The sequence below is a fragment of the Giraffa tippelskirchi genome, chromosome 13 (genome assembly GCF_054371585.1).
Source record: "Giraffa tippelskirchi isolate mGirTip1 chromosome 13, T2T-mGirTip1v1.2.pri, whole genome shotgun sequence".
Lineage (NCBI taxonomy): Eukaryota > Metazoa > Chordata > Mammalia > Artiodactyla > Giraffidae > Giraffa > Giraffa tippelskirchi.
Genome location: NC_137287.1, coordinates 120,188,575 through 120,216,444, shown reverse-complemented (window position 1 = coordinate 120,216,444; position 27,870 = coordinate 120,188,575). Strand labels below are relative to the sequence as shown.

Sequence of the window (27,870 nt, the reverse complement as noted above, 5' to 3'; positions counted from 1 at the left end):
GGCTTCCCAAACAATTAGGTATTTATTTTATCATCTCATTTGTGGTTGCAGGCTGAGCTGTGGGTTTGGATCACTCTCTCCCGAATCTCAGCTGGATGGAGTAACAAGTGCCTCTCCTTGCTTCTGTTTTGTTTTGTTTTAAAGGCAACGGCTCACTGTGCTCACTTGCTTTGTGGCTGATGCCGCTCAGCAGAGCTCTGGGGCCGAGGCCGCGAGGAAGTGGCAGGGGACGAGGAGGCGAGCGTGGTTTGTTCAGAGCGCCTTCCTGCCTGTGGTTGCCACCTTAGAAGCCGTGCGGTTGCTTGATAGGAGAGCTGCCTCTTTAGCTACATGTAATCGGAAGAAATTCTGCTGAATTGGAGGAAAGGACTGGGCAGATGAGCTCAGCTCAGGTCTGAGTTGGTACAGTGGGTTAGTCCTCCCTGGTAGGGCAGCTTAGCTTAGAGAGAGTCTGAGTTTCTCTAGCTTAGAAAAAGTTTCTCCCTAGATGGTAAGTTGATGTGTAATCATGGAAAAAGCGGGGGATGGAGAAAATGGTAGCGCATTCTACACTGGTTGGGAGAGGCCCCCGAGTTTCCATTATAAAATTGTTAAACTGAACGTTCCTAAGACCAGTCTGCCTCGAGAATCCCACGGACAGAGGAGCCTGGCAGGCTACAGTCCATGGGGTCACACAGTCGGACACAACTTAACGACTAAACCACCGTTACCACCAAGACCAGTCTGGGCTTCCCTGGTGGCTCAGTGATAAAGAATCTGCCTCCCAATGCAGAAGACACGGCTTCCATCCCTGGGTTGGAAAGATCCCTGGAGGAGGAAGTAGCAACCCACTCCAGTATTCTTGCCTGGGAAATTCCCTGGACAGAAGAGCCTGGAGGGCTGCAGTCCCTGGGGTCGCAAAGAGTTGGACACCACTTAAGTGACTCAGCCACCACAAAGCCCAGCCTACCTCCCCTGACGCAGAGGGACACAGGACTTCCCATTGGACACCATCTCCTTTAGATGTGTGCCTGTGCTCTCAGGAGGCTGGAAACTTGTTGTAGAACTTGTCAGGGTGACAGATTGTGTTTTATCTGCTGACACCTTGCACTTTCGTGTTAATTATCAGTGAACCATTTCTCATCTCTATCCTAAATCCACGAGACTAGCAAGCAGGACAATTCATTGATTTATGCCAAGGACTGGAAAAATGCCCATCACTCTACTGGTCTTCAGCAGTAGCCTCATAGAAGACCGCAAAGTGGGGCAGCGATGCTGGGACCAGCGGCCGCCTCCCCTGCCTTTGGGCGGGTTTCTAGGTGTCACCAGGGAGCGTGCGGTAACTCTAAACGCCGCCTTCTCTCTCAGTGTCCGCGTTACCAAGAGCTGGCCAGCGGAGTGGCCTTGGTCTTGAGACACGCAGGGAAACGGCCGTGTTCCTGGTCACCGGGCAGGACGGAACGGGCTGGCCTGTCTCCCGCCACGTCCCTCTCGGCCTTCCGTCCTCCTTCGTTACGGCCCGTGTGGCTGAGCTGGTACACACCTGCCTGCGACGGAGGCGGCTCCGGCATCCCCACCCTCACAGCGGTCTCTCCATGGAGGCATTCTGATCCCCGCTGTGTGGGAAATGCAGGCTCCGGCAGAGGTTGTGAGACCTCACATCACACTGATGAGGAGTGCTTTCGTGTCAAGTCCTTTTACTGCAAAACTACGTTTTCACCCATCCCCGGGGCAGCTTGGTGATCTCACACGTGTGAGAAGTCCTGATCTAGAACTAGCACCCGCAGAGCCAGGACGTCCCGCTCCATCCTTCTCTGCCTCAGTAACCTGACCTGAGAAGTGGGCATCACAGCCCAGCCCAAGAGATAACTGAGGAGGAAGTATGGGGCCCCCTGCAGAGCGGGAGGGCTGTGGTCAAGGTCTTGGCTGAATTGAAACAGGCCCTACCTCTGGCTCTTGGTGCCTGCCTTCCACCAAGAAGCAGACGATGCAAGGTGAACTTCATAACTGAACAGGAAGTTGCACCTCAAAAGTCTGCAATCAGACCGGTCAGTTTGATGCTTTATAAACTCTGAACTCTTGACACGGGGATGGGCATGGAGCTGGAGCAGCCCTGGGCTTCCCGAGGGACCCGCCGCTGGTGCAGGGGTTTCAGCTTGATTCACAAGTGCGGCTCCAAGGCTGTGACCTTGGATACGTGCATGGTACCTGGTCTCCACTAAGTGCAACTTGAACGGGTGGTGGTTGTTTAGTTGCTAAGTCATGTCCAATTCTTTTGTGACCCCATGGACTGTAGCTCACCAGGCCCCTCTGTCCATGGGATTTCCCAGGCAAGGATACTGAAGTAGGATTCCATTTCCTTCTCCAGGAATCTTCGGGACCCAGGGATCAAACCTGTGGCTCCTGCATTGGCAGGCAGATTCTTTACTGCTGAGCCACCAGGGAAGCCCACTTGAATGTGCGGATGAAGTGCAAACATCTTGGCCATGTTAGCACCTTGGAGCCATTTTTTTCTGGGAGCAACCACTGAGGCCACATGTTGTGCCTTAAGTGCCAACAGGACCAGCTGGGTTGTGGGAGGACCAGGAGCCCCGCACAGAGGCATGGAGAGGGGGAGGGCCAGTGCCAGGGGCCAGACAAGAGGTGGGGGAGGCTGTTAGTTTCTGGGTAGACTTTGAGGGTAGATCCAGGAGCATCTGCGTCTGGAGAGGATGTGGGCTGTGACCAAGACTGACCAGAAGGAGTGGAGCGGGGTGCCGGGGGTGATGACGGTGATGGTCAGGAGACGGGTTTTGACTACTGGAAGTTTTGAATGCCTCGTGGGCAGTTTGATATCTAAGTCTGGCGTTTGGGGGTGAGGTCTGGGCTGAAAACATTCCTTTGGCCACTGTCGGGATGGAGGTGCCATTTTAAGGCCCTGAGAGGTGAACGGTCAGAGAGCCCTCTGCCTTGGATTTGGAACCAGCCAGTGTGTAGTAGCAGAGACAAGAGATATGGTGAGGGAGCCGCCTGTGGGCTTTTCTGCTCCAGGAGATGGCCTGAAATGCATGGTCCAAACTGTGTCCACGGCCAGTACCGAGGAGGAGAGGGGAGATGGTTATCTCGTCCTGGGCGGCTGCAGCCTGTGCCTAACCCCAGCCAGTCCCAATCAGACCAGCCCTGACTAGAGCCCAGCACATGGGAGTCTAGGCCTGCAACTCCAGACAAGATCTCACTATTGCGTGTCCTCTGCCTTGTGGATGAGCCTTCAGGGCGCTCGTGCCTTTTTGAGAGGCTATCCTGGTTTACCTACAGAAAGATGAAATAAGGCTGCATCTAGAGAAAGGCGAGGTCATTCCCGGCAAGAAACTAATCCCAGAAAATACCTCTGAATCAAGCACTCAAAATGCACTCTGGTCCTCTAATTTGGCCACTTTAAAGAGGGATTAAGAAAACCAGTGTTTTGAAAGCTGTAGGCATGCTACAGCTACAGAGCGGGGTTATTTAAAATGGAAGTGAGAATGTGATATAACTGAATACCTGTAAAATACACAGCTCCCCTCTCCTTGCTAAGCGCCTTCAGTTGGGCAGGGGCTATAAAAATAGTAACTTGTCAACCAGAGAAAAACAGGAAGAAAGTGTACAGTGGTAAGAATTTGCATGCCCACTGAGGTTGTCTCTCTCTTGAGGAGGAAGCACAGGTCAAATGTAGCACAGACAGAAAAGCCTGAAGGAGGCTGGTTACATTTTGAGTAGCTCCGTCATCAGATTCTGATTTTCTGATCTGCCAGTGTTATTTTATCTCTTTAGCTGGCCCTGATTTGAAACTGTGTGGCATACCGGCAGTATAGTCATTTTGTGTTGCTTTAAAGAAAAAAAAAAAAACCTACCATTATCTTTGCTGATCAACTTTGATTTCAGAGCTCCCTGTTTCTTTGTACAAAGTCCCTCATTCTCAGTGATACTACCCTGGTTTGGGGTGAATTCTGGTACAGATGTTAAGACAATACAGAATTGGGGCTTAAACTATGGCCAGAGGGTTGAGGTCTATTCTGGGTTCTGAGAGGCCCCAGGTCAACAGCTACTCATTAAATGGATAATATTAGCATGAGTTGGAAGCAGAATAGAGGTTGAAGGTGATTTTTTTTCTTCTCAAAAATGGTTTTGCAAATCTTTTTCAGAGCTGATAGACACACACCTTAGCTGGATACAAAACATATTATGAAACAGAATGACTGTGATCTTTGATCCGAGAAATCAAAGTTAAAGGTAATTGATATCTTCTGCCTTTCCTTTTGTTTTCCAGCTGTGTGTTTCCTTTTTTTTTTTTAAATTACAGGAAAACTCTACCACCTGAAGGCCCTCTCATTTTCCAACATTTCCTACTCTTGAGGGCTAGACCCCACCACCCCCAGGGGACATACCTGGGATTCTCAGAGGCTGGCGCATAGGGGGTGGCTACGAGGCGTGGGGTGCCTGCATGCTCTCCCAGGGGACCCAGCACCCTCTTCCAGGGAGGAGGCAGCAGAGCTGGGTCCCAGCCTTTGGAAGTTCTGCTCCCGCCCTGAGTCAGCTCCCTGGCGGTTTTGTACACTGTGCTTGGTGTTAAGTTAGGGCAGGTTTCTCCGTCAGTGGTGGGCCGTTCTGCACTGGAGAATGAGAGAGGGGGCAGGTGGATCAGAAACCTCTGGACGTGCCCAGTACATGGGTCCTCTCTGACCTTGAAGTCGTCAACTCAAAAGCTCCACCTCTCCCCAGGGGCCTTCTCACACGTTTTGGAAGGGGTTAACCCACCGCTCAACTTCTGGATGTGAACCCAGGCTCTGGAACGAGGCTAGAGCTGTGTGTGGTTTTCCCACTGAGCTCAGGGGAGCCCCTGGCCTTAGCTGCAAGCAGGAGATCCCCTCCATCGACTCTGGGACCTGGGCCCGTGCCGAGGAGCCCAGGTGACCACACCAGGAGCAGGAGGCTCTCGGGGTAGAGAGTCCACCTGGGACAGTGCCTTTACCTTTCTGTGCCTCAGCTGTTCAGCTGCCACTGCTGTTCCTTACTCCCCTGCAGGTGGTTAGAATCAGGGAGCACGTGCAGTACCCAGCACATGGTGAGCGCTCACCAAGGCCAGCCCGTGCCAGTATTTCTGGCTTACGTGCCTCTTGATGTTCTACTGGGCTGTGACTTTGTAGAAACATTATCGACCGGAGACGTATTACAGCCCCAGACATTAGTTTCTGCAGAAATCCCCGGGTCAATGATGTGTTAATTGTCCATTTGTCAGTGAAAGTGGGTTCACTCCATCACAGGCCAGACCCAGAGTCCTTGGTAGCATCACACTCATATCCCACGCTGAAAACCCAGTAAAAATAACCATCTGATGTCACCTCTGTCAGCACACACAGCGGAGCTGACATCCCAAACCCTGTTTCCCAGAGGAGGATGCCCGCTGAGGTGTACCAAAAGTTCCCAACAGCAGTATGAACCTTAGCAGGGGGCAGGGTTTCCCTAGCACATTCCCCAGCAGTGACTCTCCAACACCATCAACAGTGAAAAGGCAACATTAACACCAGTGACCCTTGACTGGATACCCAGCAGAAGTTAGAGTCCCACCCGAGAACTCTGCATCCGGGGGGGCCAGGATGACAAAAATGCAGCTGAACGATCAGTGTTCAGACTCAGCCAGTCATCAAAGAGCCTCTTGAATGCGCTTCTTCCCTCCCTGATGTTAGAACTTGGCAATGTTTGTGACCTCGCAGGGGCCTGGGAACGCTGGCAGGCTGCCTCTGCTCTGCATGGCCTCAGAGGGGACTTACCATCACGTAACTCTTCAGACCCCACCCACGGCTTTGGGCTACGGGCCTCATCAAGGGGTTTTTGTCCTTTCCACTGAGCCTCTGAAGCCTAGCCCTTCTAGACAGCGCTTCTCCAGTTCTCCGTGCCCTCAGAGCCCGCGGGGATGGCTGGGAGGGGAGGAAAGGCTTCGGAGGCGCTTAGCAGATGAAAAGCTTTGTGAAACCCGAGTCACGGGGGAAGCCGGGGGGTGTAACACCCCACACTGCCAACGGCCCCCTTTCCGTGGGCTTGTGGGGCAGTCAGGCCTGGTGCTCAGGACACAGCAGGCCAGCTCTGGAGTTCGCTCCTGGCCTTCAGAGTAGCTTTCCCTGAGCGCAGCTAGGGCTAGAGGGGAAAAAACATCCAGAGAGTACCACACGGGCTCTCTGGTTCGGCCGCCCTCATGTGCAGCCACCTCACCTGGCCCCGCGCGGGTCCCCGGAGGGAGAGGAGCAGGCCCACAGGCAGACTGTCCGCCCTGTTAGCGCACAGGCTCCGTCTCTGGCCTCGAGCGCGCTGCCTCCCTGCTCCGGGAGCCTCTCTCTGGCCACCCCGGGCTCTCGAGGGCCCGCACATGGTCTGACCAGACTTGGGAAAACATGCCTGAGGTTTGGGAGAGAAACAGGATGAGGCCCATCCCCTCCTTGCCGGTGGGGCTTTCTCAGGGGATTAGGTTCCAAAGTCAGCAGTTAAAGGGAAGAAAGCCTGGAATAGTCAAAATTCCCTGGAAAGTCTTAAGTGGCGCCTCCGGTCCATTTGTGTGGGTTTCCGTGTGGAACTCCGAGTAGCCGTTCTTCGGCAAGCTCAAGCGGGAGAACCTCCGAGCTCGGTTAGGAGGAGGAGGTCAGCATGCAGGCGTCCGGGCCTGCAAGTGAGCCGGAAAATTCCTGGGGGGAGTGGGATGCTAGCAGAAGTCAGTTGTAAGAAATTTAACACTAATCAACCCAGAGTTGTTTGATGAATACTAGTAAAGGCACTGACTCCCCCCACTGGTACCCCTGAAAAGGAGGGGAAGAAACCACACTCCGCTTTCCTTCTCTTCTGTACCATTGGTGTGTATCCTACAGCTGGGAAACTCTCTCTCAGGCCAAATGTGGCCCTGGCCTGTTTCGTTAAAATCGGCACACAGCCCATTTGCTCACATATTATGTGTGGCTGCTTTCATATTTGTTTTTTGTTTTTTTTTTTTAAGCAGAGCTGAGGTGTTGCGTAAGGGGCTATATAAAGCTGAAAATATTTTTATCTGGCCCTTTACAGAAAAAGTGTGTTAATCCCTGCTATATTCTTTTTATGTCTGTAGCTATTAGAATTGTTATTGATTTCTAGTATCTCTTTATATATGGGTGACCTTTGTCATGTAACCTGAAAACATTACAGATTTCTTTTATGGAGTTTTAAAGAAAAATGTATAATTTTTATATACTTACATCTATCTGTCTTTTCTTTCTGGTTTCAGCCCTGGGTGTCAGGTTTAGAAGGCACCCTGAGGTTGTAGCCGTGTTCAACATCCGTGTTTTCATCACGGCCTCTCTCTATAAGGGTAACAAAAGGTCAGGGGTGCTTCTGGCAGACTGAACACTGCTGGCCTCAATTCTGTTCCAAGAAAGTGATTCTCAGTGACCACCTTAACCACTCAGCACACAACCCCTCTGCTCCCTCACCTAGCAGAGGCTGCCCTGGTCTTTCCTGACTCATACAAATGATGCTAAGGATTCTGGGGCCCCAGAAGAAAGGTGATGGCTAGCAAACTTCACAGCACAGTCTCTTTACCCATAAGGTGGAGCCATATAATTAATGTACAGGTTAATAAAATGGGATGTGGGTTCAAATCCCGATCCCTCCCCTTCACCTGCTCTGCCAGGTGACTGCCTGTCTTTCTCCATCTATGAAATGGGGACGACTGTACTGCTAGGTGTGGTGTGAGAAGTAACTGACGGCTTGGTACAGTGCCTAGCACACAGCTCTGAAAAAAAGCGAATGGCTTATAGTCTTCCATGGAGAAGCAGCTCCAGGCAGACAACCTACCAACAACCCATTTGTCAACTGGATGACAGAAAAACCAAGCGGCCTAGGCTGATGGTGTAGGGTCCTCGTGGTGGGCTCACATGCGTGCTGCCACCCATGGTGCAGTGAGCAGACAGGTGACTCGGATAAGGTGGCCCAGGAGAGGCAAGCAAAGCGCCTACAGAACTCAGTGTTTGCTTCTGGAGGGAGTCGGGACCCCAGGGAAGGAACGTGAGGCGGCTTCCAGGCAAAGGTAATACTCAGGAAGAGGGGCAGGAGGGAAGTTAGGATTCAGACAAGGAGGGGAGCCATTTGGAGAATTGCCCGTGGCCCTATTTGGGAAGAGGTGGCATATGATGGGTGCTCAGGACATTCACTGGATGAAGGACATGCTGACGGCACTGACCTGGAAGAGTGGGTTTCAACACTCAGATCTCAGAGTCAGACCTGGAGCCAAATCCCACTGTGGACAGTGTGTCCTAAGGCTACTGAGCCTCTTGCTAAGCTCTGCTTTCTCATAAATATGTTACTGAGTGCTTCCCACGTACCAAGGCCTCTTCACGAGCCCGCGGTGCTGTGAGGGAACAAGAAAACTAAAGAACGAGGAGAGTGAACTGCCGGGAACTGGTGTATGGAGGAGACGCCGAGACTGAGCACATCCGGCAGGGTGGGGTCACTGCTGACTGTCCCCAGGGCTGGGGGCCAAGCAGAGGCTTGAGTGAAGTGAAGACAAAAAGCAGGAGAAGAGGCGGGGAGACCCGCAACAGGGCAGAGGCGGGAGGCATGCCTGGGGCCTGGGGAGCATGCAGAGCGGAAGCCCCTGTGGTTGGCGGTGGGGGAGGGCGACAGGAGGAAGGTCACAGTGGGGACTAGACCAGGGGAAACGGGAGCCCAGTGCTAAAGAATCTGCCTGCAATGCAGGAGATGTGGGTTCGATCCCTGTGTCTGGAAGATCCCCTGGAGAAGGAAATGTCAACCCACTCCAGTATTCCTGCCTGGGGAATCCCATGGACAGAGGAGCCTGGTGGGCTGCAGTCCATGGGGTCACAAAGGGTTGGGCATGACTTTAGTGACTAAACAGCGACAGCAAAGCACGCAGTGGGCCGGAGTGAGGAAGGGAGGCTGAGATGGGACAGAGATGAGGCGGCAGGGCCCGGGGGGATACAAGGGAGAGGCTCCCTGGTGCTATCATGGAATCCATCCAGAGACAGGGCCGCGCAGTGGCCCCTCTCCCCTTACGCCCCAGTGCTTGAGGTCGCAGAGGTGGGGCCTCTCAACTCGGGGTGAGGTAGTCCAGTCGAGACCCCCCTCGAGGAACGTGGAGCCCACGCTTTATCCAGACCCGCGTGGCGACACAGGCATGGGCACCACCCCCTGCCACTTCTGAGCCAGAACGTTCTCCCCTACGGCCAGGGGCGCCAGCGCTGAGGTTTCAGAAAAGAAAGGCTCCTCTCCCGATTGCACGCCCCGCCCCGCCCCGCGGGGTCCGGGACACAGCGCCCACCGGGCTGAGAGCCGGGCACACCCTGCTCTCAGAAAGCCGGGGTGGTCCCTGTCCACCGGGCAGGGGGCTTGGCCACTCCCCAGCCCCTAAGCCGGCCCCCAGCCCCGAGGAGGGAAACGACCCTTCTGGTGAGGGCAGCGCTGCCAGCGGTACTGCCCAGCCGTTATTTTTAGAAAACTGAGGCCGTGGAGAGTTTCCATTGAGGATTGACTCCTCTCGGTTTCCTAGGTTGAGAAAACAGGAAGCCCTTCAGAATCCGGGCTTTGAAAAGCTTCGCGTGAAGCCACACCGAGCCCCACCTCCGCCCCTGGCACCGTGCTTTCGCTCCTGCTTGGCGGCCCCCGCCCAGGGCCTCCAGCCCCGCACGCTTCCCAGAGGCCGGGGAGGGGGTGCTGGGGGGGCTTCTTCAGCCAGCTCCTGCTTCGGGGCCCCTGGGAGGCAGCTGGTGCACAGTCAGCACCCAGTTAGAGCTGGTCGGCTGAATGCGTGGAGTCATCCTCTGAGCTCCTGTCGGTGGATCCACTCCTGCCCTTGAGAAGTGGTTGTCACTCTGATACTGTGTCGCCTTCTCACGTGACATCTGCACATACTACTCTGCACACCAACATCTGCTATACGCTGGGGACTGGGATAATTTTCTCACTGTGTTATCTCATTTAAGCGCCTCAACAGCTGTAGCAAGAAGGACATGTCTTTATACAGTGTGCAGAGGGGGAAACTGAGGCACAGAGCGGTTCCATCACTGAGGTGAGGCTCACCCAGTGGGGAAGCAGCAGAGGTGGGAGTCTAGCCCTGGCCGCCTGACTCTGGACCCTGAACCCTCGACCTCTCCCTGCAGCCTGCTTTCAGCACACATCTGAAGAACAGGGAGGATGCCCGATTCATTTCTGCCACAAAGCAAAGCCCACTGACGCCAAGCACTGGGCTGCCCGTCCAGCACGACGCATGGGGGCAGTCACCACCCATCACAGCCGACAGCTACACAGTGCCGGGTACCTGGCATTGTGTGAGGAGCTTGTAGCTACATCAGAACCCAACATCCTCACAATCTTGAAATGTACACAGGATAAGGAGTCTCACTCTGCAGAGGAAAAAACTGAGGCATGGGGAGGTGAGGTCCTGTTTGGTGAGGGAGCAGAGTTAAATCTGGCTCATCCAGCAACAGAGCAGTGTTTGCTCTCTCCTTATTCTGGGCATTGAAGACTCATCCCGGCAGGGGTTTTCCAGGGAAAAGCACCCTGAACCTAGCAGGGCCCGGCGTGACCACGGAGGGACTCTGGACACATCTGAACACTTAACCCTCTCTGCTCTTCCGTCTCTACTTCAGGATAAGACTGAGATGAGGAAACAAAGTAGGAGGAGCCTGTGGGAAGCCATTTAGTGCTGGAACTGGGAAGGGGGAGACCCATCCACCTTTGATGGGATCCCAGGGGCTCTGCCCCCGCCTCCTCTTCTGCCCCTGGGGCCAGTCCACACGGTCAGCTGCAATAACCAAGGTGCACATACACTCTAGGGAGGATACACAACCCTGCCTGGTGTCTGGGCTGCCTGTGATGGCAACTGTTCCCCAAGAACACTGAAGGAAGGCTTTCTGTAATCGCCACTATTCTAAGACCTTCCTGTCCTGATTCTAGGAGCCGGTGCCTCAGCGCAGCGGTGAGAAGGGGAGAGGAGGGCTAGTCCCTTGACACTAGTGGCTGGCATGGCCTTCTTGGTTCCCTGCTAATTCCTCACAGTCTCCTGGGGCAGGGGGAGATGGAACTTTCCAGAGTCCCTGGAGAATGCTGGTACTTGAGAAGGCTCACAGTGTCACCAGGGAGGAGAGGGGTGCAGGGGGTGGAATTCCTGCTTGTGCTGGAAGAGATGGAGATTTTGTTTGCACTGACGGCTAGTCTTTGTGGTGGCTCTGCCCACTCTCCTTTTAAAGGCCCGTCTTGAGAGCTGTAGGTTTTGTGGGTCAAGCTGTGTTTTGCTCACAGAGTGGGTGTTTTCTGGATGTCCTAGTAACAGACAGAGCTTGGTATAAGTAGAGCACCTCAGTGCATTCAATAAAAAGGAGAGTGTGTTCCCTAAGCCATGCCCCGTGGCCCAGCTCCATTTCTGCCACCACAATTTTTAAAAGTTACCATTGGGCAATTTTCACTAACAAACCCGTGCCACAAAATAGCATCATTTCAGGGGGTGGGGGAGGGTCACAATGTGGGAAGGCATTTCTTACGTTAAAAGTTGTCGAATGTATTACTGCAAAGCTGTTTTAAAAAACAGCCCTCTTGAATTAGGTTCTAGAAAGCTGACCACATTCGTGTTTTTCCTGCCATCTCACTTGCCCCTTCTCTTTCTTTTGCAGTCAATGAAATTATAAGGAAGGAGTTTTCAGGACCTCCTGCCCGAAATCAGACGTAGAAGAAGTCATTAGCAGGACACCGTCCACATCGCTGACCCCAGAGCCTCCCACGCCCCTCACCTGGGCCCCAGCATCCACCCTGCCCCAAGGCTGCAGGCAGGGCCAATTCTCCGCTGAAAGCTAACCTTCATTCCCGAGCTCGCCTCCTCTCTCTCTGCACCCCGGGTCTTGCTCTAAATCCCCAAGAGCATCTCTGTTGACTTTAACGGTGTCCCATCCAAGCCTTAAGTGCCTGCTGACCCCAGATACATTCTGAACAAGACCGCCCGCTGGAACAGAAGATGGGGGCAGGGCAACTAAACCCCAGCCCTCGCCTTCACTTTCTCGGGTCACCAATACGACTCTTGTACCTTTTGAAGGAAAGGAGGTTCTCCAACAGAGCAACCAAAGGAACGTGACCTAGCTGACAGGCTGAAGAGAAACAGAGAAGCCGGCCCATCCTCACCTAGGGGTCGCATGGGCCTCACCGGGGATGGGCCACAGCTCAAGCTTTGTTTTTAGATTTTCTGCTTCTGAAGCAAAAAAAAAACCCGATCTGGCTTATACAAGTTCACCTGTTAAAACTTCTTGGCCTTAAGTTATGACATGTGTATGTTCCCCCCACCCCTTCTCTGCTTTCAAAAAGCTGGCTGGAGGGGGTCCCCCTTGGCCAGCTGCCCTTCCCCCCTGCACGGGACTGGTGGACGTCAGTCACCCCAGGTGCAGGGTGGACTGCTGCAGCCGGACAAGCTTCACAACTCTGTGCTCTTCCCAGCTACTTTTCTCCAAGAGCCCAAGTGCTTTTCCATAATGTAGTTAAGAATCTCAAGCATGCGCATTGAATTTTGAGAAGGAATGGCAGAAGGGCTGAAGCACCCCCCCCCCCAAAAAAAACAAAACAAAACAAAACACGCAGGTATCTTTGTTAAGTGAAGTGTGGTCATTGGCAGGTTCAAGCGCTTCAGTGGGTGGGTTCCTCCAGGAAGGCCGGGTCCCCTGCCCGGCCTAGACGCAGTGGGACACACAAGCTCAGGATTTGGCTCCAGAGTTTGTTGGTTACCTTTGCCTGGGCCCATTGAAACCCGCCCCTCTCCCCCACCTCCAAAGCCACATCTACATTAGCTGCTTAATCCAACACAAAAGTGACCTAAAAAGAGGCAAATCCACTCCCTGCACGGCCCTCAATTTGAATGCACTCTGCTCAGACCACTCAAAAGGAGTACGCAGTTTATCCCCCTCCCCCCACCGTTTCTCTCTGCAGAGTGCACCCACCAGTCTGTCTCCCTTAGGGCAATTTTTGCAAACAAACAAAACCCTCCCAAGTTCTTGGCAGGCGAGTTTTTAATCACACAGACGTTTGTTTACGCTAATTGCAGAGACCCCAGGACAAGCCAGGGATTCCTTTCCGGATGTTAATTGCTTCTCCCCAATCGGCATGGAGTGTAAATATTCCTCGCAGTCTTTGGCTTTGCTCAGGCCTCTGCCTGGTCGAGTTGATAATCACTCTGAGACGGGTGGCAGTTAAGGGTTCCCCTAACTGGGTTTTCTACGTCCTGGCTTTGTTGTCAAGTCTACCCAGGGAGAGAAAACCTTTTGACAGCTGGACTAGAACTCAGGACCTGGTGACTCGGGCCTTCTGTGTTTGGGGATCCAGCGAGAGAACAGAATGCCTTTGCAGCCGTGTGTCTGTACCCTTTCGGTCAGGACCTGGCATTTCTTTTCCCCCAAGGACGGGGGACTTTTCACCCACCCCAAGCAGAATTTAGCAGAATTCTTTTCAATAAACGGAGTGTCCATAAGAAGCTGACCGCCATTGCGGGATGCAAACTTTCTGGGATGCAAAATTCTTCCTCATTGATAGAGTTCCTTATCTAAGCAGCTTTACCCAAAGAACTCTCCAGCAATACTGACTTCACGGGGAAGGGCTCAAGCGTTTGGTGAGCAATCTATTCTCATTTGACCTGGCTGGGAGCCTTTTTTTTTTTTTGCATGAGGGAATTTGGCCTTTCCTCGTTTATCTGAATGTTCTACCCAAGTGCCTTCCTGCCATTGTAGCAAAGTCGCTCAGCTGCATTGTGCATGGGGTGAAAAAGGACTAATGCATTTTCTATCACTATTCTAACCATGTTAGTGCAAAGGGCCTCCTAGTAGCTCAAACTTCTGTACGTATAGATGTATGTGCTCGTGTCTGTAAGACACTCACAAACTCTTTTTTTCTAAGACATCCTAGCTGGGTATTATAGAAAGCACTTTCATAAACAGCTATACCAAATAACAAAGGAAAGAGAAACAAAAGCATTAGATTCACGACATAAACAGGCAAGAGAACGTGTAATAGGACGTGACAGCAATCAAGAAAGTTTTGTCAGTGACAGAGGCCAGGGGGAAGTTTTGCCGAGGAAACTGTTCATGAAATATTTTCAGTATGGGAAGAGGCAATAGGGCCTCAAAGAGAGAGAAAAGGGATGTCTAAACTGTCAAGATGGGTGTGTCGCACGTGTGTTAGAAGGATCTGTTAGGTGGAGGTTTGCACTTGCTACATCCAAGGTCATGTAAATAGATACCCCTTCCAACAGCAATCTGTAGTATATTTCCAAAGTTTGTAAGTCTTCCTGTATTGTACAAAAAAACTGCTGCTTGATAATATATAATGGCAACCCCAAATTAATGAGTATGGTATTAAATTTTATTTTCTTATCTGTATTTTTACGCTTTGTATCTGTCCTCAAAATATCACATCCTTGTTGGAATTAGAAAATATTTATAAGTGGTTAAAAATCTTTTTCAAGTGTCTCTTTTTACATATCTGTTGAGGACTTTTTTTTCCTTGAGAGAGAGGATGTATTCTCGAAGATGTGTTACTCGTTCCAGGAGAAGAAAAGAAAAAAGCCCACCTCAGAGCCTGTGTCTCCTGCCTCCTGGAAGAAGCCGCGGCCCAAGGCAGGGGGAGGGATGGCTCCCTGGGAGGAGGCGGCGCCTGAGTGCTGCCTGCGGACGCTGCCAGCTTCGGCTTGGAGCCGCCATCTTGTCACTGGGAACTGGAAAGTGTCTCGGGCCCCAGTAAGTGACCCAGTAGGTGACTCTGAGGTGACAGAACTGCCTGTGTTGTGACGGGGAGTCTAAAAAGGCTCATGTTCACAGAACAGAAGCACAGGCTGACGTTTACCGAGCCGCCTCAATCCTGGTGGACAAACGCGTTACCCGAGGGACCCCCCGAGTTCTCCAGCAGAGACACCGCCCCGACAAAACGAGGCGGCGACTCCTAAGGACGGGGACGCGCGGATGCAGCCATTCTTGTTTACAGCCAGTGGTCAAGCCATCCCTCTCAGGAAGCCAGCCTTGGCCAGCGTGGGAGCTGTCACGTGCAGACAGATCGGAAGCCGATGGGTTCTCATTTGTCACTCTGGACTAAAGGGAGGCTTGAGTTTGTTTATTTTCATGTCAAACCCTTTCCAAGTGCTTTTTATTTGTTCAGAATGAAAAGAATGTCAGGGTCTGGTTAACAGCTGTTTGCTTTACGTTTACGAGAGGCACGGAGGTTGTGACCTTTCCGACAAGCTGGGTAAACCTTGCTGCACTCACTCGTGGAGGGCCGGCCCCTTAGTGGGCGCCCAGCACACCTTAGCCTTGGATCTTGGGCGTGAAATCTCACGGGGCCAAACCAGCCGATGCAAGTGGTTTTCCTGCATTCCAACTGAGTGCCTAAGAAACAGAAGCGTCACATGAAACTGACCCCAAACATCAATTTCTCTCAGTTTTCATGAGTGTCTTGAGTTATAGCCAACACCACTATCTTAACTGTTTAAATACAAACTTTTCTGGTGGCTGGTGAGCTAGCTGTGCTCCCTAAGCCAGCTCCCCTCTCAAAAAAACGAGCTGGGGTGTTGAGTGCTTAAAAACCTGCCTTTAAGCAGCTGCTGGCCAGTTACAATAAACTCTGCCTACCTAGTTCGGGCTTTAGATGCAGATGATGAGATTAGCAGGTGCTTTCAGCACGCTGATTGGCCTGAACTGATGGAGGCTGTGGTTGGGACAAGCTTAGCACCTTGACACACATCTTGTCAAAGAACCTCACTCCCCGCTGTTGCCTCTAGAGCCCTCATAGAGCCCTCAGAGGGGAGATGATGTTGAGAATGTCCTTGTTAACTCTCCAACAAATAAAAAGTCTCTCTCCTGGGGTGGTGCTGGAAGGCTTAGATTTTGAAAATCTTGACTGTTAAAAGGAGTTTGAATACATCACATTCCTATGCAAAACGTTTTTAATCTCCAGTTTAATGTAGTTTATTTTTGCTATATGTAAAGTATTTTTATACGGCTTGTATCATGATAGTTCAGCAATAAAACTGTTGAAAGCAAAGGCTCCTTGGGTGTGTCTCTTCTTCTCTAGAGATGCTGTTCAAACACCCCTTGCCATTTTGAGTTCATACAGCAGGGACTTTTTTTGTGTGCATGAACCATGCGTGACTCTCATAAGCCTTATGAGATCAGCACTTATCCATTTTACTTCTAACCTCTGATATTATCACTTATAAAAATATTTATCAGGCTGTGTCGGGTCTTAGTTGCCACACGCAGGATTTTCGTTGCATCACGCTAGATCTTTTGCTGTGGTTCATGGGCTCAGCAATTGCAGTGCATGGCATGTGGGATCTTAGTTCCCTGACCAGGAATTGAACCCGAGTGCCCTGCATTGCAAGACACTTTCTTAACCACTGGTGGTGGTTGGTTTAGTCGCTAAGTCATGTCCGACTCTTGCGACCCCGTAGACTGGGAATCTACCAGCCTCCTCCGTCCATGGGATTTTCCAGGCAAGAATAGTGAAGTGGGTTGCCATTTCCTTCTCCAGGGGATCTTCCTGACCCAGGAATCGAACTCGTGTCTCCTGCATTGCAAGCAGATTCTTTACTGACTGAGCTACAAGGGAAGCCCAAAAGGTAGTTTGCATGTGTTGAAAGGGAAAGTTGCTCAGTCGTGTCCGACTCTTTGCAACCCCATGGACTGTGTAGTCCATGGAATTCTCCAGGCCAGAATACTGGAGTGGGTAGCCTTTCCCTTCTCCGGGGGATCTTCCCGATCCAGGAATCAAACCAGGGTCTCCTGCGTTGCAGGCAAATTCTTTACCAACTGAGCTGTGATGGAAGAGGGAAATCCTCATCACTTTATATTTACAGATTTATTATAGAGGATACAACTCTGGAAGAGAGGCAAGAGATGCATATGGCACGATCTGGAGAAGGGGCTCGAAGCTTCTCTGCCCTCTCTGGGTTCATCACCCTCCCCACCCAGCACCTCGATTCACCAACTCAGCTCTCCAAGCCCAGTCATTTATAGAGATTTTTAGCGCGGCTTCATTATGTATGTGTGATTGATTAAATCACAGGCCATCGGTGACTAGAACCCTTCTCCACTCCCTGGAGCTTCCGGGGCTGAAAATTCCAACCCTCCGATCATGCCTCTTGCCAGCCCCCTTCCAGCAGCTCTCTAGGGCTCCCAACCACCAATCATCTCATCAGCACACAAAAGACACTCCTGATACTCTGGAGAGGGCTTCCCAGGTGGCTCAGTGGGAAAGAATCCCCTTGCAGTGCAGGAGACCCAGGCTTGATCCCTGGGTCAGGAAGATCCCCTGGAGAAGGGAATGGCAACCCACTCCAGTATTCTTGCCTGGGAAATCCCATGGACAGAGGAGCCTAGCGGGCTACAGTCCATGGAGTCACAAGAATCAGACACGACCTGGAGACTAAACCACCACCTCCAATACTCTGGAGGTGCCAATGGTTTTAGGAGGCTGTGTGGAAGGAACCATAACCTCTGATACTGACCTCTTACATCAGAAGCCCAAGGTGACAGGGCCGTGAGCTCAGTCTGGGTTTGTCCTGCTCCCTCCCTGCAGCTCTGCTGCTGTGTGTCTGTAGACCCCCTTAGAAGCAGCATCCAGGTAAGCAGATTTCTAGTGGCCACCTTGGGCCAGCTCGCAGACAGTCCCACAGCTCTTACAGTGAACTGGGCTGAGCTGGTCACTTGGAAGGCAAAACAGTCTCCTGGCTTGAATATTTTACAAAATCCCCAAGTTCCCCCAAATTATCTTTTACCATCAAACCTACAAGCAGAATTAGATATTATAAAGACTAGAATTTTCTGGCTGGCTTCCTCTTTTTAACAGTTTTTTCTCCTTATAGCTAAAGCATCTATGAGGTTTGGGAAATGATTGCTATTGACAATCTTAAAGTAATACAGTTCAAATGTCATCCCACTCTTCAGCACATCCCCTAAACCGCAGGGAAGCAGGGTCCCTGTCCCAGGCTGTGTACTTCAGGGACCACTCCACCCCACCGTACCCTGCATTTGGGGTACCTTCTTGGGGACTTCCCAAGCCCCTGCCAGTGCCTGGAACCAGCTGTTCCATGTGGGTAGGGCGTCCCAAGCATATACAGGGTCCTGCATGAGTGCTGGCTTGAAATGCCCCTGGTCCCCCCCTCTGGTGGGGCCATCTCATCCATTTCCTTCAGGGCACAAGGTCAGCCAGATGTCCCAAAGAGCTCAAGGACCCATACCTATAGGGCCCAGCCAGTTTCCAGAAAAGCTTCCTGGTGAAGGCTTTTCATTTTTGTGGATCGTATGGGACTGGGCCAACAGAACGGGCTGAAATACTGATTTGCTGTGCACGTGCTCCGTGATTTCCGTTGTGTTCGTCGACTCCTTGCAACCCCTGCCAGGTTCCTCTGTCCATGGGATATTCCCAGTGAGAATACTGGAGTGGGTTGCCACGCCTTCCTCCAGGGAATCTTCCCAAACCAAGGATCAAACCCGTATCCCCTGCACTGCAGGCAGGTTTTTTACCGCTGAGCCACCGGAGAAGTCCATGAAATGTTGATTTGAGTATGACTCAAATCACTTATAAATACAAGAGTCTCACAAGAAGTATTTTCCAGGAACCCCCTCACACTCACCCTAGCCACAACTCTGGCCCCTCACGATTTTTGCTGTACCTGTATATAACTGGTTCTCTTTAAATTCACTCACTTTCTGAAAACCTCATGCCACTTTTCCTGAATAGAACCCAGAATCATCTGAAGCAGAAAACAAAATATAAACCTATACAGATAAAACCATATGACCATTTAAGAAATAAATCTGTTCTACATTTATGTGAGCCTACACTTGCTAAACAAATTCAGCCCACGCCTCAGTTTCCCCAGGTGTAAAATGAAGATAAGAACAGTCCCCACTTCACAGACAGTGAGAGCTTAATAGATGTTAACTATTAATACATCTACTAGTTAAAATGTTGGGAAACTCTCACTCACTCAAAGCCAGGGTTCACTTTCCCAATATCTGGAAAGAAGCATTCAGAGCTTTGACGATAGGGCTTGAATTTTTCTAACTGGATAGCTAGTTAACTAACTAGTTAACTAGCTAAAGCCCCAAACTTGAACTTATCCAACTTTCAAATCCTAAAACAAAAGGGAAACACACACCCCGGGGCATCCGACCTCGCCTCCTCGAGGAGCCGGCACTTCTGCTGATGCCCCTTGCTCCCTGCAGCAGTGAGGTGTGCACATCTGTGCTGAGGAGGAGAAGTGTAACACTGGCTTATAACACGTGAGAAATTAAGAAGTAACAGGGCTTCCAGGAGAAAGCACAACGCTGACTCCTACACAACCTTTTCAGGTTCACAGATGGGAAGGAAATGGATTTCCTGGCAAGAGCAGGTTGACTATGAAATAATCCTGTGATGGAGGCACAGGTCACAGGCATCATTAAGAAATGAAAGCAGAGTAGTTTCTTTTATTTGAGGAGCCCTGGGAGCTGCAATGAACTGGACCAAGCTTCCTCCAAAGAGAGCTTCCCACTCTAAACTGTCTCTGCTTCCACTGTCCCAGTAAAATTCAGAAGTCCACTTGGTAAACGGCTTAATACGGAGTTATCACCAAAGAGATGGAAACCCTTGCCTCACTGCAGGATTTCTGAGAATTCTTGGTTTACTAGAGATTTTAAACTCAAATTCTGCACTAGGACTTCACTGGTGATCCAGTGGTTAAGAATCTGCCTGCCAGGAGAGGGTGGGACGAATTGAGAGAGTAGTGTTGAAATACATATATTACCATATGTAAAATAGATGGTTAATGGGAAGTTGCTATACAACACAGGAACTCAACCTGGTGCTCTGTGACAACCTAAAGGAGTAGGATGGGGTGGGAGGTAGGAGGTAGGTTCAAGAGGGAGGGAACATATGTGTAACTATGACTGATTCATGTTAACACATGGCAGAAACCAACACAACATTGTAAAGTAATTATCCTCCAATTAAAAATAAATGGGCTTCCCTGGTGGCTCAGACAGTAAAGAATCTGCCTGCGGTGCAGGAGACTCAGGTTTGATCCCTGGGTCAGGAAGATCCCCTGAAGAAGGGAATGAAAAACCATTCCAGTATTCTTGCCTGGAGAATTCCATGCACAAAGGAGCGTGGCGGGCTACAGTCCATGGGGTCACAAAGAGTCAGACATGACTAAGCAACTAACACACACATACTCACACTTACAAAATTTTTAAAACAGAATCCACCTGCCAATGCAGAGGACACAGTTTGATCCCTGGTCTGGAAGACTCCACATGCCTCGGGACAACTAAGCTGGTGCGCCACAGCTACTGAAGCCTGCATGCCTTAGAGCCCGTGCTCTGCAGCGAGAGAAGCCACCGCGGTGAGGAGCCCGCGGGCCGGAATCAGACAGCCTCCACTCACCGCTGCACCAGAAAGCTGCGTGCAGCAGCCAAGTACCAGCACAGCCAAAAAATAGAATTCCGCACTGAACTCCAGACACAAAGTATGGTGACAATCAGATCTTAGCTTTTTTTTTTTTAAGTGGGGGTCAGAGGGAGCAGCTGAGGGCTTTCTATGAGCTATTGATGAAACACCCCCAGGTCACAAGGCTGCTGGTTTCCACTGGTTCTCAAAATGTCAGGGCTGCAATGGAGAGCTGATAAAGAGCTCTCTGCAATTAATACCTTCTGGACAGTTCTTGAGGAAAAGCATTCATACCTTCTGGACAGTTCTTGAGGAAAAGCATTCATAGGACCATCTTGGCACCAGATTTTACATATACTCTCACACACCTGCTCCAAATTCACACACCTGTCTGTGTGACTTCTCCACTCTGATAATCAGGAGGCATCTCTAGCTCAACACGCCCCCAAGGTTCCTAATTTCCAATCTCCTCTCTCCACTGCCTAGCCCAAACCCTCTAGCACACTCTGTTTATGACACCTGTTTATGACAACACCATCTAAGCAGCTGGGAGTGGCCCTGGATCTCTCACTGTCCCTGGGCCTCCATACATCAGCAAGTTTTGGTGGATCCATCTCTAGAATCCCACTTCTTTGCCTCAGGCCCACTGGACCACCTTTATCTTTATGCCCCTGGCTGCCCTGGTTCATACCTGCCCTCCCTGTCTGCACAGTGGCTTCCCATTGCATTTATTTTTTTCCCCAAACTTATCAAGGCATGATCAACAAAGTGTGCATTGTTAAGACATAAAACACGGTATTTTGATATGTTAAAAATTGTGAAACTGGAGGTGATTAAGATGGCCGAGTAGAAGGACATGCATTCAATCTCCTCCTGCCAGGGCACCAAAACTGCAACTAGCTGTTGAACAACCATGGACAGGAAGACACTGGAATCCACCAAAAAAAGATACCTCATGTCCAAGAACAAAGGAGAAACCCACATCGAAATGGTAGGAGGGGAACAATTATAATAAAAATCAAATCCTATACCCACTGGGTAGGCAACTCACAAACTGGAGAACAGTAATACCAGAGAAGTTCTGGCACTGCTGTGACGGTTCTAGCTGCCACACCAGACTCCCCAGCCTGGGGATCCAGCCTGGGGACTGGGAATCCCCAGGGAAACTGACTGAGGGCCAGTGGGATTTGATTGCAGAGCTTCCATGGGACCAGGGGAAACAGAGACTCTCGGAGGGCACAAACAGGGTCTTGTGCACACCAGGACTCAGGGGAGAGGAGCAGCGACCCCGCAGAAGACCGAGCCAGACCTACCTGTGAGTGTCTGAGGGTCTCCTGTAGAAAGGTGGGTGGGCAGTGGCCTGCCACGGTGGTGGGGGCACTGGCGGTGGCAGTCCTGGGAGATGCGTCTCCAGCACAAGCCCTCTTGGAGGTCACCAACAGCCCTACTATAGAAGCCGATAGACTCCAGGACTGGGTCGCCTCAGGCCAAACAGGGAGGAAGCACAGCCTCCACCATCAGCAGGCAACTGAATTAAAGTTTTACTGAGTATGGCCTGCCCACCAGAGCAAGACCCAGCTTTCCCTACAGCCAATCCCTACCATCAGGAAGCCTGCACGAGCCTCTTATCCTCATCCACCAAAGGTCAGATAGAAGGAATAAGAATTACAATCGCATCAGCCTCCAGAACTAATACCACAATCACAGAAAGCTACCCAAAAGGAAAAGAAATAGGATTATGTCCCAGATGAAGGAAAAAGATAAATGCCCAGAAAAACAACTAAATGAAGTCGAGATAGGCAACCTCCCAGAAAAAGAATTCAGAATGATAGTGAAGATAAATCAGGATCTCAGAAAAAGAATGGAGGCAAAGATTGAGAAGATGCAAGAAATGTTTACCAAGGACCTAGAAGAACTAAAGAACAAACAAACAGAGGTGAATAATACATGAGAAGAATGGGTAAGTAACCTGGAAGACAGAACTAAATGAATTTGGTAAAGTTGCAGGTTACAAAGTTAATACACAAAAGTTTAATGCATTTCTATACACTAACAATGAAAGATCAGAAAGAGAAATTCAAGATGCAATTCCATTTACCATTGCATCAAAAAGAATAAAATATCTAGGAATAAACCTACCGAAGGAGACAAAAGACCTGTACTCCAAAAACTGTAAGATACTGATGAAGGAAATTAAAGACGACAAACAGATGGAAAGATATACCATGTTTGTAGATTGAAAGAATCAATATTGTTAAAGTGGCTATGCTACCCAAGGTAATCTACAGATTCAATACAATCCCTATCAAATTACCAATAGCATTTTTCACAGAATTAGAAAAAAATCTCAAAATTTTTATGAAGCCTTAAAGACCCCAAATAGCCAAAGCAATCTTGAAAAAAAATAAAACGGAGCTAGAAGAATCAGGGTCCCAGACTTCAGATTATACTACAAATCTACAGTCATCAAAACAGTATGGTACTGGCACAAATATAGAAAAATAGACCAATGGAATAGGATAGAAAACCCAGAAATAAGCCCATGAAGTCAATTAATCTATGACAAAGGAGACAAGACTATACAATGTTGGAAAGACAGTCTCTCTAACAAACGGTGCTGGGAAAACTGGACAGCCACACGTGAAAAAATGAAATTAGATCATTCTTTAACTCCATATGCAAAAGTAAGCTCAAATTGGGTTAATGACCTAAATACTAGACTGGACACTCTAATAAAACTCTTGGAGGAAAATATAGGCAGAGTACTGTGACATAAATCACAGCAACATCATTTTTAATCCATCTCCTGAATAATGGAAATAAAAGCAAAAATAAACAAATGGGACCTACTTAAAAACTTTTGCACAGCAAAGGAAACCATAAATAAAAAGACAACCTACAGATTGGGAGAAAATATTTGCAAATGATGTGACTGATAAGGGATTAGTCTCCAAAATTTACAAACAGCTTATGACACTTAATAGCATCAAAACAAACCACCTACTCAAAAAAATGGGCAGAAGACCTGAACAGACATGTCTCTAAAGAGGACAAACAGATGGCCAATAGGCACATGAAAAGATGTTCAAAATCACTACTTACAGAAAGGCAAATAAAAACTACAATGAGTTTATCACCTCACACCAGTCAGAATGGCTATCATCAAAATATCCACAAACAATAAATGCTAGAGAGGGTGTGGAGAGAAGGGAACCCTCCTGCACGTTGGTGGGAATGTAAATTGGTTCAGCCACTATGGAGAACCGTATGGAGGTTCCTTAAAAAACCAAACACAGAGCTACCATATGACCCTGGAATCCCACTCCTGGGCGTGTATCCAGAGAAAAACATGGCCCGAAAAGATACATGTGCTCTGATGCTCACTGCAGCCCTGTTTACAGCAGTCAGGACACGGAAACAACCTTAATCTCCATCAGCAGGGGAATGGGTGAAGATGTGGTGTGTATACACACACACACACACACACACACACACACATATACACACAATGGAATATTACTCGGCCATCAAAAAGAATGAAATACGGCCATTTGCAACAACATGGATGGACCCAGAGAGTGTCATACTGCATGAAGTGAGTCAGAGAAGGAGAAATATCATATGACACCCCTTGTATGTAGTATCTAAAAAGAAATGATACAAATGAGCTTACTTACAAAACAGAAAGAGACTAATAGACTTAGAAAAAGAACTCATGGTTGTGGGGGTGGGGAGGAGGGGAAGAGATAGGTAAGGACTTTGGGAAGATCATGTATGTACACCATGCTATATTTAAAATGGATAACAAAAACCTATTGTATAGCACATGAAACTGCTTGATGTTATGTGCCAGCCTGGATTGGAGGAGGACTTGGGGAAGAATGGATGCGTATATATGTATGTTCACCTGAAACTATCACAACACTGTTAATCAGCCATACCTCAATACAAAATGTTTCTGGTGTTAAAAAAAATAATAAAAATAAAATTTAAAACAACTGTGAAACTGGAGGACATTACGCTAATGAGATAAGACAAACACAGAGACACAAGCACTGCGTGGTTTTACTTACATGCGGAATCAAACAAATAAAACAAAGTCAAAATCTTAGAAACAGAAAAAGTGGTTTCCAGGGGCGAGGGAAATAGTGAGAAGTTGGTAAAAGGGTACAAAATTTCAGCTATAAGCTAGATAAGTTCTGAGGAGCTAATGTAAAACACAATGACTGGAGGTGATATTGAGTGCACGTGTGCTCAGTCTTGTCTGACTCTTTGCAACCCCATGGACTGCAGCCTGCCATCTGTCCACGGAATTTTCCAGGCAAGAATACTGGAGTGGGTTGCCATTTCCTACTACAGGGGATCTTCCAACCCAGGGATCGAACCCAGGTCTCCTGCATTTGCAGGCAGATTCTTTACCACTAAGTCGCCTGGGAAGCCCCAAGAGCATATTGCTATTGTGTAATTGAAATAAGGTAACAGTACAACATTCAAAAAAAAAAAGTAGATGGGACTTCCTGAGTGGTCCAATGGTAAAGAATCTGCCTCTTAACGCAGGGGACACGGGTTTGATCCCTGGACCAGGAAGATCCCACATGCCTCAGGGAAATTAAGTCCGAGTGCTGCAACGACTGAAGCCTGAGCGCCTAGAGCCGTAGTCTGTAACGAGAGAAGGCCGTACACTGCGACTAGAGAAAACATCATGCAGCAATGAAGACCCAGAGTGCATTCACAAATAGATAAATAAAAGTAACAGATGTGTTAATTAGATGGGGGAGCCTTTCACAGTTTTTATCATCTCATCATGATGTACACTTTCAGTATCTTACAGTTTCAATTGTCACACCTCAGTAAAGCCAAAGAAGACATCGGTGTTCTGTGGGAGAATGACAATAGAAGACTCCTACTCTGTCATCTCGCTGGTATCCTTTTTTAAATTTCAAAATAACAGGCAGCTCAGTCACTCGGGTCTGAGACAATGCAAGAGGCTCAGCAGCCACCAGGCACGGGACTGGGACCTTCCCTTCACGTTTAGAATGAATTCTGTCAAGACTTGCGACAACCTTCCCTGCTCCCCACTTCACCAGACTCACCTCTGGCCCGTCTTGAGTTCCTCACCCTGTCCCAGTCCGTCCCACTCTGTCTCAGCTTTGCCAAGATCCAAAACACTCTGACCCCAAGGTTCGTGGACTTGCTCGCCCGCATCTCTCCGGTCCTCAAACATCTCACTCTCAAAAGGCTTCCCTGACCTCATAGAATGTGGGATCTACCCCCTCCCTGTCCACACACACACAACACCCACCACGTCAGATACAGAATTGGACTGGAGTTGATATTGAGTGTGTGTTTGCTCAGTCTTGTACGACTCTTTGCAACCCCGTGGACTGTTTGAACCATTTGCTTGTTTACAATCTGCCTCCTACACCTGTAAATTCCATGAGGGCGAGGATAGTCTGTTTTGGTTCAGTGCCATGTGCCCAGATCCTGCCCTCAGGAGGCCCTCCGGAAGTGTGTGCAGAATGAACAAACACGCCCACGTTTCACACACGCAAGTGACACTAGGAACAATGGATTCATCCGGAATGCATGGAAAATTCATCATTTCCTAATATTTAACACATTTTAAAAAGCCAAACATCTGACTCAAGAGAGACCTTTCTCCTGTCCCGTATGTCTCACTTTATTCACTTCTAATTACACATCCGTGGATGATCTAGGCTGTCTCCTAAAGCAAGCCAGCTGCCTTTGCTGCAGACGGCAGTAAAGACCATCCTTCCTTGGAACCCAAGCCCGCCAGGCTCTTATCTGCCTTCTGGCATCCTGCCGTCACCCGTGGCCCTCCCGCCTGTAAAAAGCTGGCTGCTTCGGCTCCACGGCTCCCTGGGGGCAGGTAAGAGCGGAGCGGCCAGCCAGCTGCTGTTTACAAGCCAAACGCGAACCGCGACCTCCCCGGGGAGTCTGTTTGACAAGGTGAACCTGCGGTGGGCGAGGCGCTCCTGCTCCACGAGTCAGCTCGTCTCCATCTGGTCCTCCCCAGACACACCTGCGGCCCCGCCGCTCCCGAACCAACCTTTTCATTTCTTCTACAGACGATGCGAAGGGGGCCAGGGCACCCCGTGGGCGCCGCTGCCTCCTACCCCGGCCTCGCGGAGCGTTCTTCCGACATTTGCACCGCGGACACCTCGGCTGCTCCGACAGGGACCCACGCTCCCAGAGCGGGTCTGGGCCCCTCTGAGCGCAGTGAAGCGGGGGCCCCAGATCCCGCCCCTTCCCGGCACCCAGCACCCACAGCCTCACCCTCAGCGCGAACCGTTTCGTCCTTTAACCCTACTGATGTCAGGCTCTCAAACCGGCCCGCATCTCCCCCTCCTGCCCCCCAGCCCAGCTCCCAAAACATGGCCGCGGTTACTCTGCTCTCCACACCTCATGGCCCACCGTAAACAAAACCCCACACTGTCAGCCTTTCCCGCCCGAGTGTCTGGTGTTTTTGCTCCGAAACCCACCCACCCTCCCAAGGCACCTGCTTCCCTTGCAGACGTCCATGGTACATGATCACAAACGCAGTAGTTTAAAGTGATTCAAATTCGCTACCTTATGGTTCTGGAGGTCAGAGATCCAAAATGGTGTCACTGGGCTCAACTCGAGGCGTCCGCGGGGCCCGTGTCCCTCCTGCGGTCTCGTGGGTCGGATCTGCCTCCTGGCCTGTGGGCCTGCCGCCATCTTAGAGCCGCCTCGCCCTACCGCCCTCCCTGGAGCTGCGGCGCCGGCCTCTCTTTTATAAGGACGCTTTTGACCACATTGGGCCCACCTGGACAACCCACTTTAGTCATTCCATCCAGAGATTAGCGATCACACCTGCAAGTCCCCACTGCCATGTAGGGTAACATGCGCACAAGCGCCAGGGGTCAGTGGACGTCTGTGGGGAGCCGTGGTCCTGCCCTCGATGCCCCTCAGAGGGGCTGCCTGTCTTCCACCTCCCTTATATCACTGGGCTCCAGGGTAGGTGGCTTCCTTACTATTTTTTGCCACTTCTAGAGTGTTCTCCACCCAGCCACTGTCCTCATTTCTTAGTAACTGTAGGTCCTGAGTCTGGGCACTTTCTTCCGCTGTACCCCGTCTTAATTTTCAGCAATGTCATCTCCCTCAAACGGTGCTCTCACCTTCCTGACTTCTCAGGTTCTCCAGTTCTCCTGGCCTGTGATACTGTCCTCCTCCACGGGCCATTCTTCCCTAGAGCAGTGGTTCTCAAACCTGCGTGCTCATCAGAAAGCTGGGGGGCGGGGCTGACGGGAACACGGATGGCTGGCTCCACCCCCAGAGATTCTGACTCAGCAGGTCTCGCGTGGGGCCAGAGACCCTGCATGTCCGACGAGGCCCAGGTGATGCCCAGTCCTGAAACGATGGCCCATAGCCCTCGGAATGCTAATAACTGTAGCCCAGCCTCCCACC

At 50.3% G+C, this 27,870-nt stretch overlaps 1 protein-coding gene and 3 long non-coding RNA genes across 12 annotated transcripts in view; 2 read left to right on the top strand and 2 right to left on the bottom strand.

The window, feature by feature from the left end:
- NFATC2 (nuclear factor of activated T cells 2) overlaps positions 1-12,259 on the top strand; it is a 154,634-nt gene extending 142,375 nt beyond the window's left edge. For 5 of the 8 annotated variants that reach the window (XM_081560331.1, XM_081560332.1, XM_081560327.1 and 2 more), the window contains 2 exons: positions 4,140-4,227; positions 11,640-12,259. In XM_081560331.1, the coding sequence (XP_081416457.1) occupies positions 4,140-4,183 (44 nt within the window). In that variant the 3' untranslated portion in view covers positions 4,184-4,227; positions 11,640-12,259. The remainder of the gene's footprint in view (positions 1-4,139; positions 4,228-11,639) is intronic. The other 3 variants (XM_081560329.1, XM_081560328.1, XM_081560326.1) reach the window with 1 other exon arrangement.
- On the bottom strand, positions 4-27,738 carry LOC145533254 (uncharacterized). 2 transcript variants are annotated; one of them, XR_014073945.1, is made up of 3 exons: positions 27,582-27,678; positions 4,383-4,607; positions 4-326 (listed from the first exon to the last, which is right to left on the bottom strand). It is a non-coding gene; the product is annotated as an uncharacterized LOC145533254 (long non-coding RNA). The 2 variants fall into 2 exon arrangements; XR_014073944.1 differs by lacking the exon at positions 4-326 and adding an exon at positions 7,212-7,316 and having other exon boundaries at positions 3,381-6,671; positions 27,582-27,738.
- Positions 8,913-10,788, top strand: LOC145533257 (uncharacterized). The gene is made up of 3 exons (XR_014073948.1): positions 8,913-10,039; positions 10,131-10,403; positions 10,620-10,788. It is a non-coding gene; the product is annotated as an uncharacterized LOC145533257 (long non-coding RNA).
- On the bottom strand, positions 15,932-20,891 carry LOC145533255 (uncharacterized). The gene is made up of 2 exons (XR_014073946.1): positions 17,711-20,891; positions 15,932-16,515 (listed from the first exon to the last, which is right to left on the bottom strand). It is a non-coding gene; the product is annotated as an uncharacterized LOC145533255 (long non-coding RNA).
- Positions 27,739-27,870: the final 132 nt, after the last annotated feature.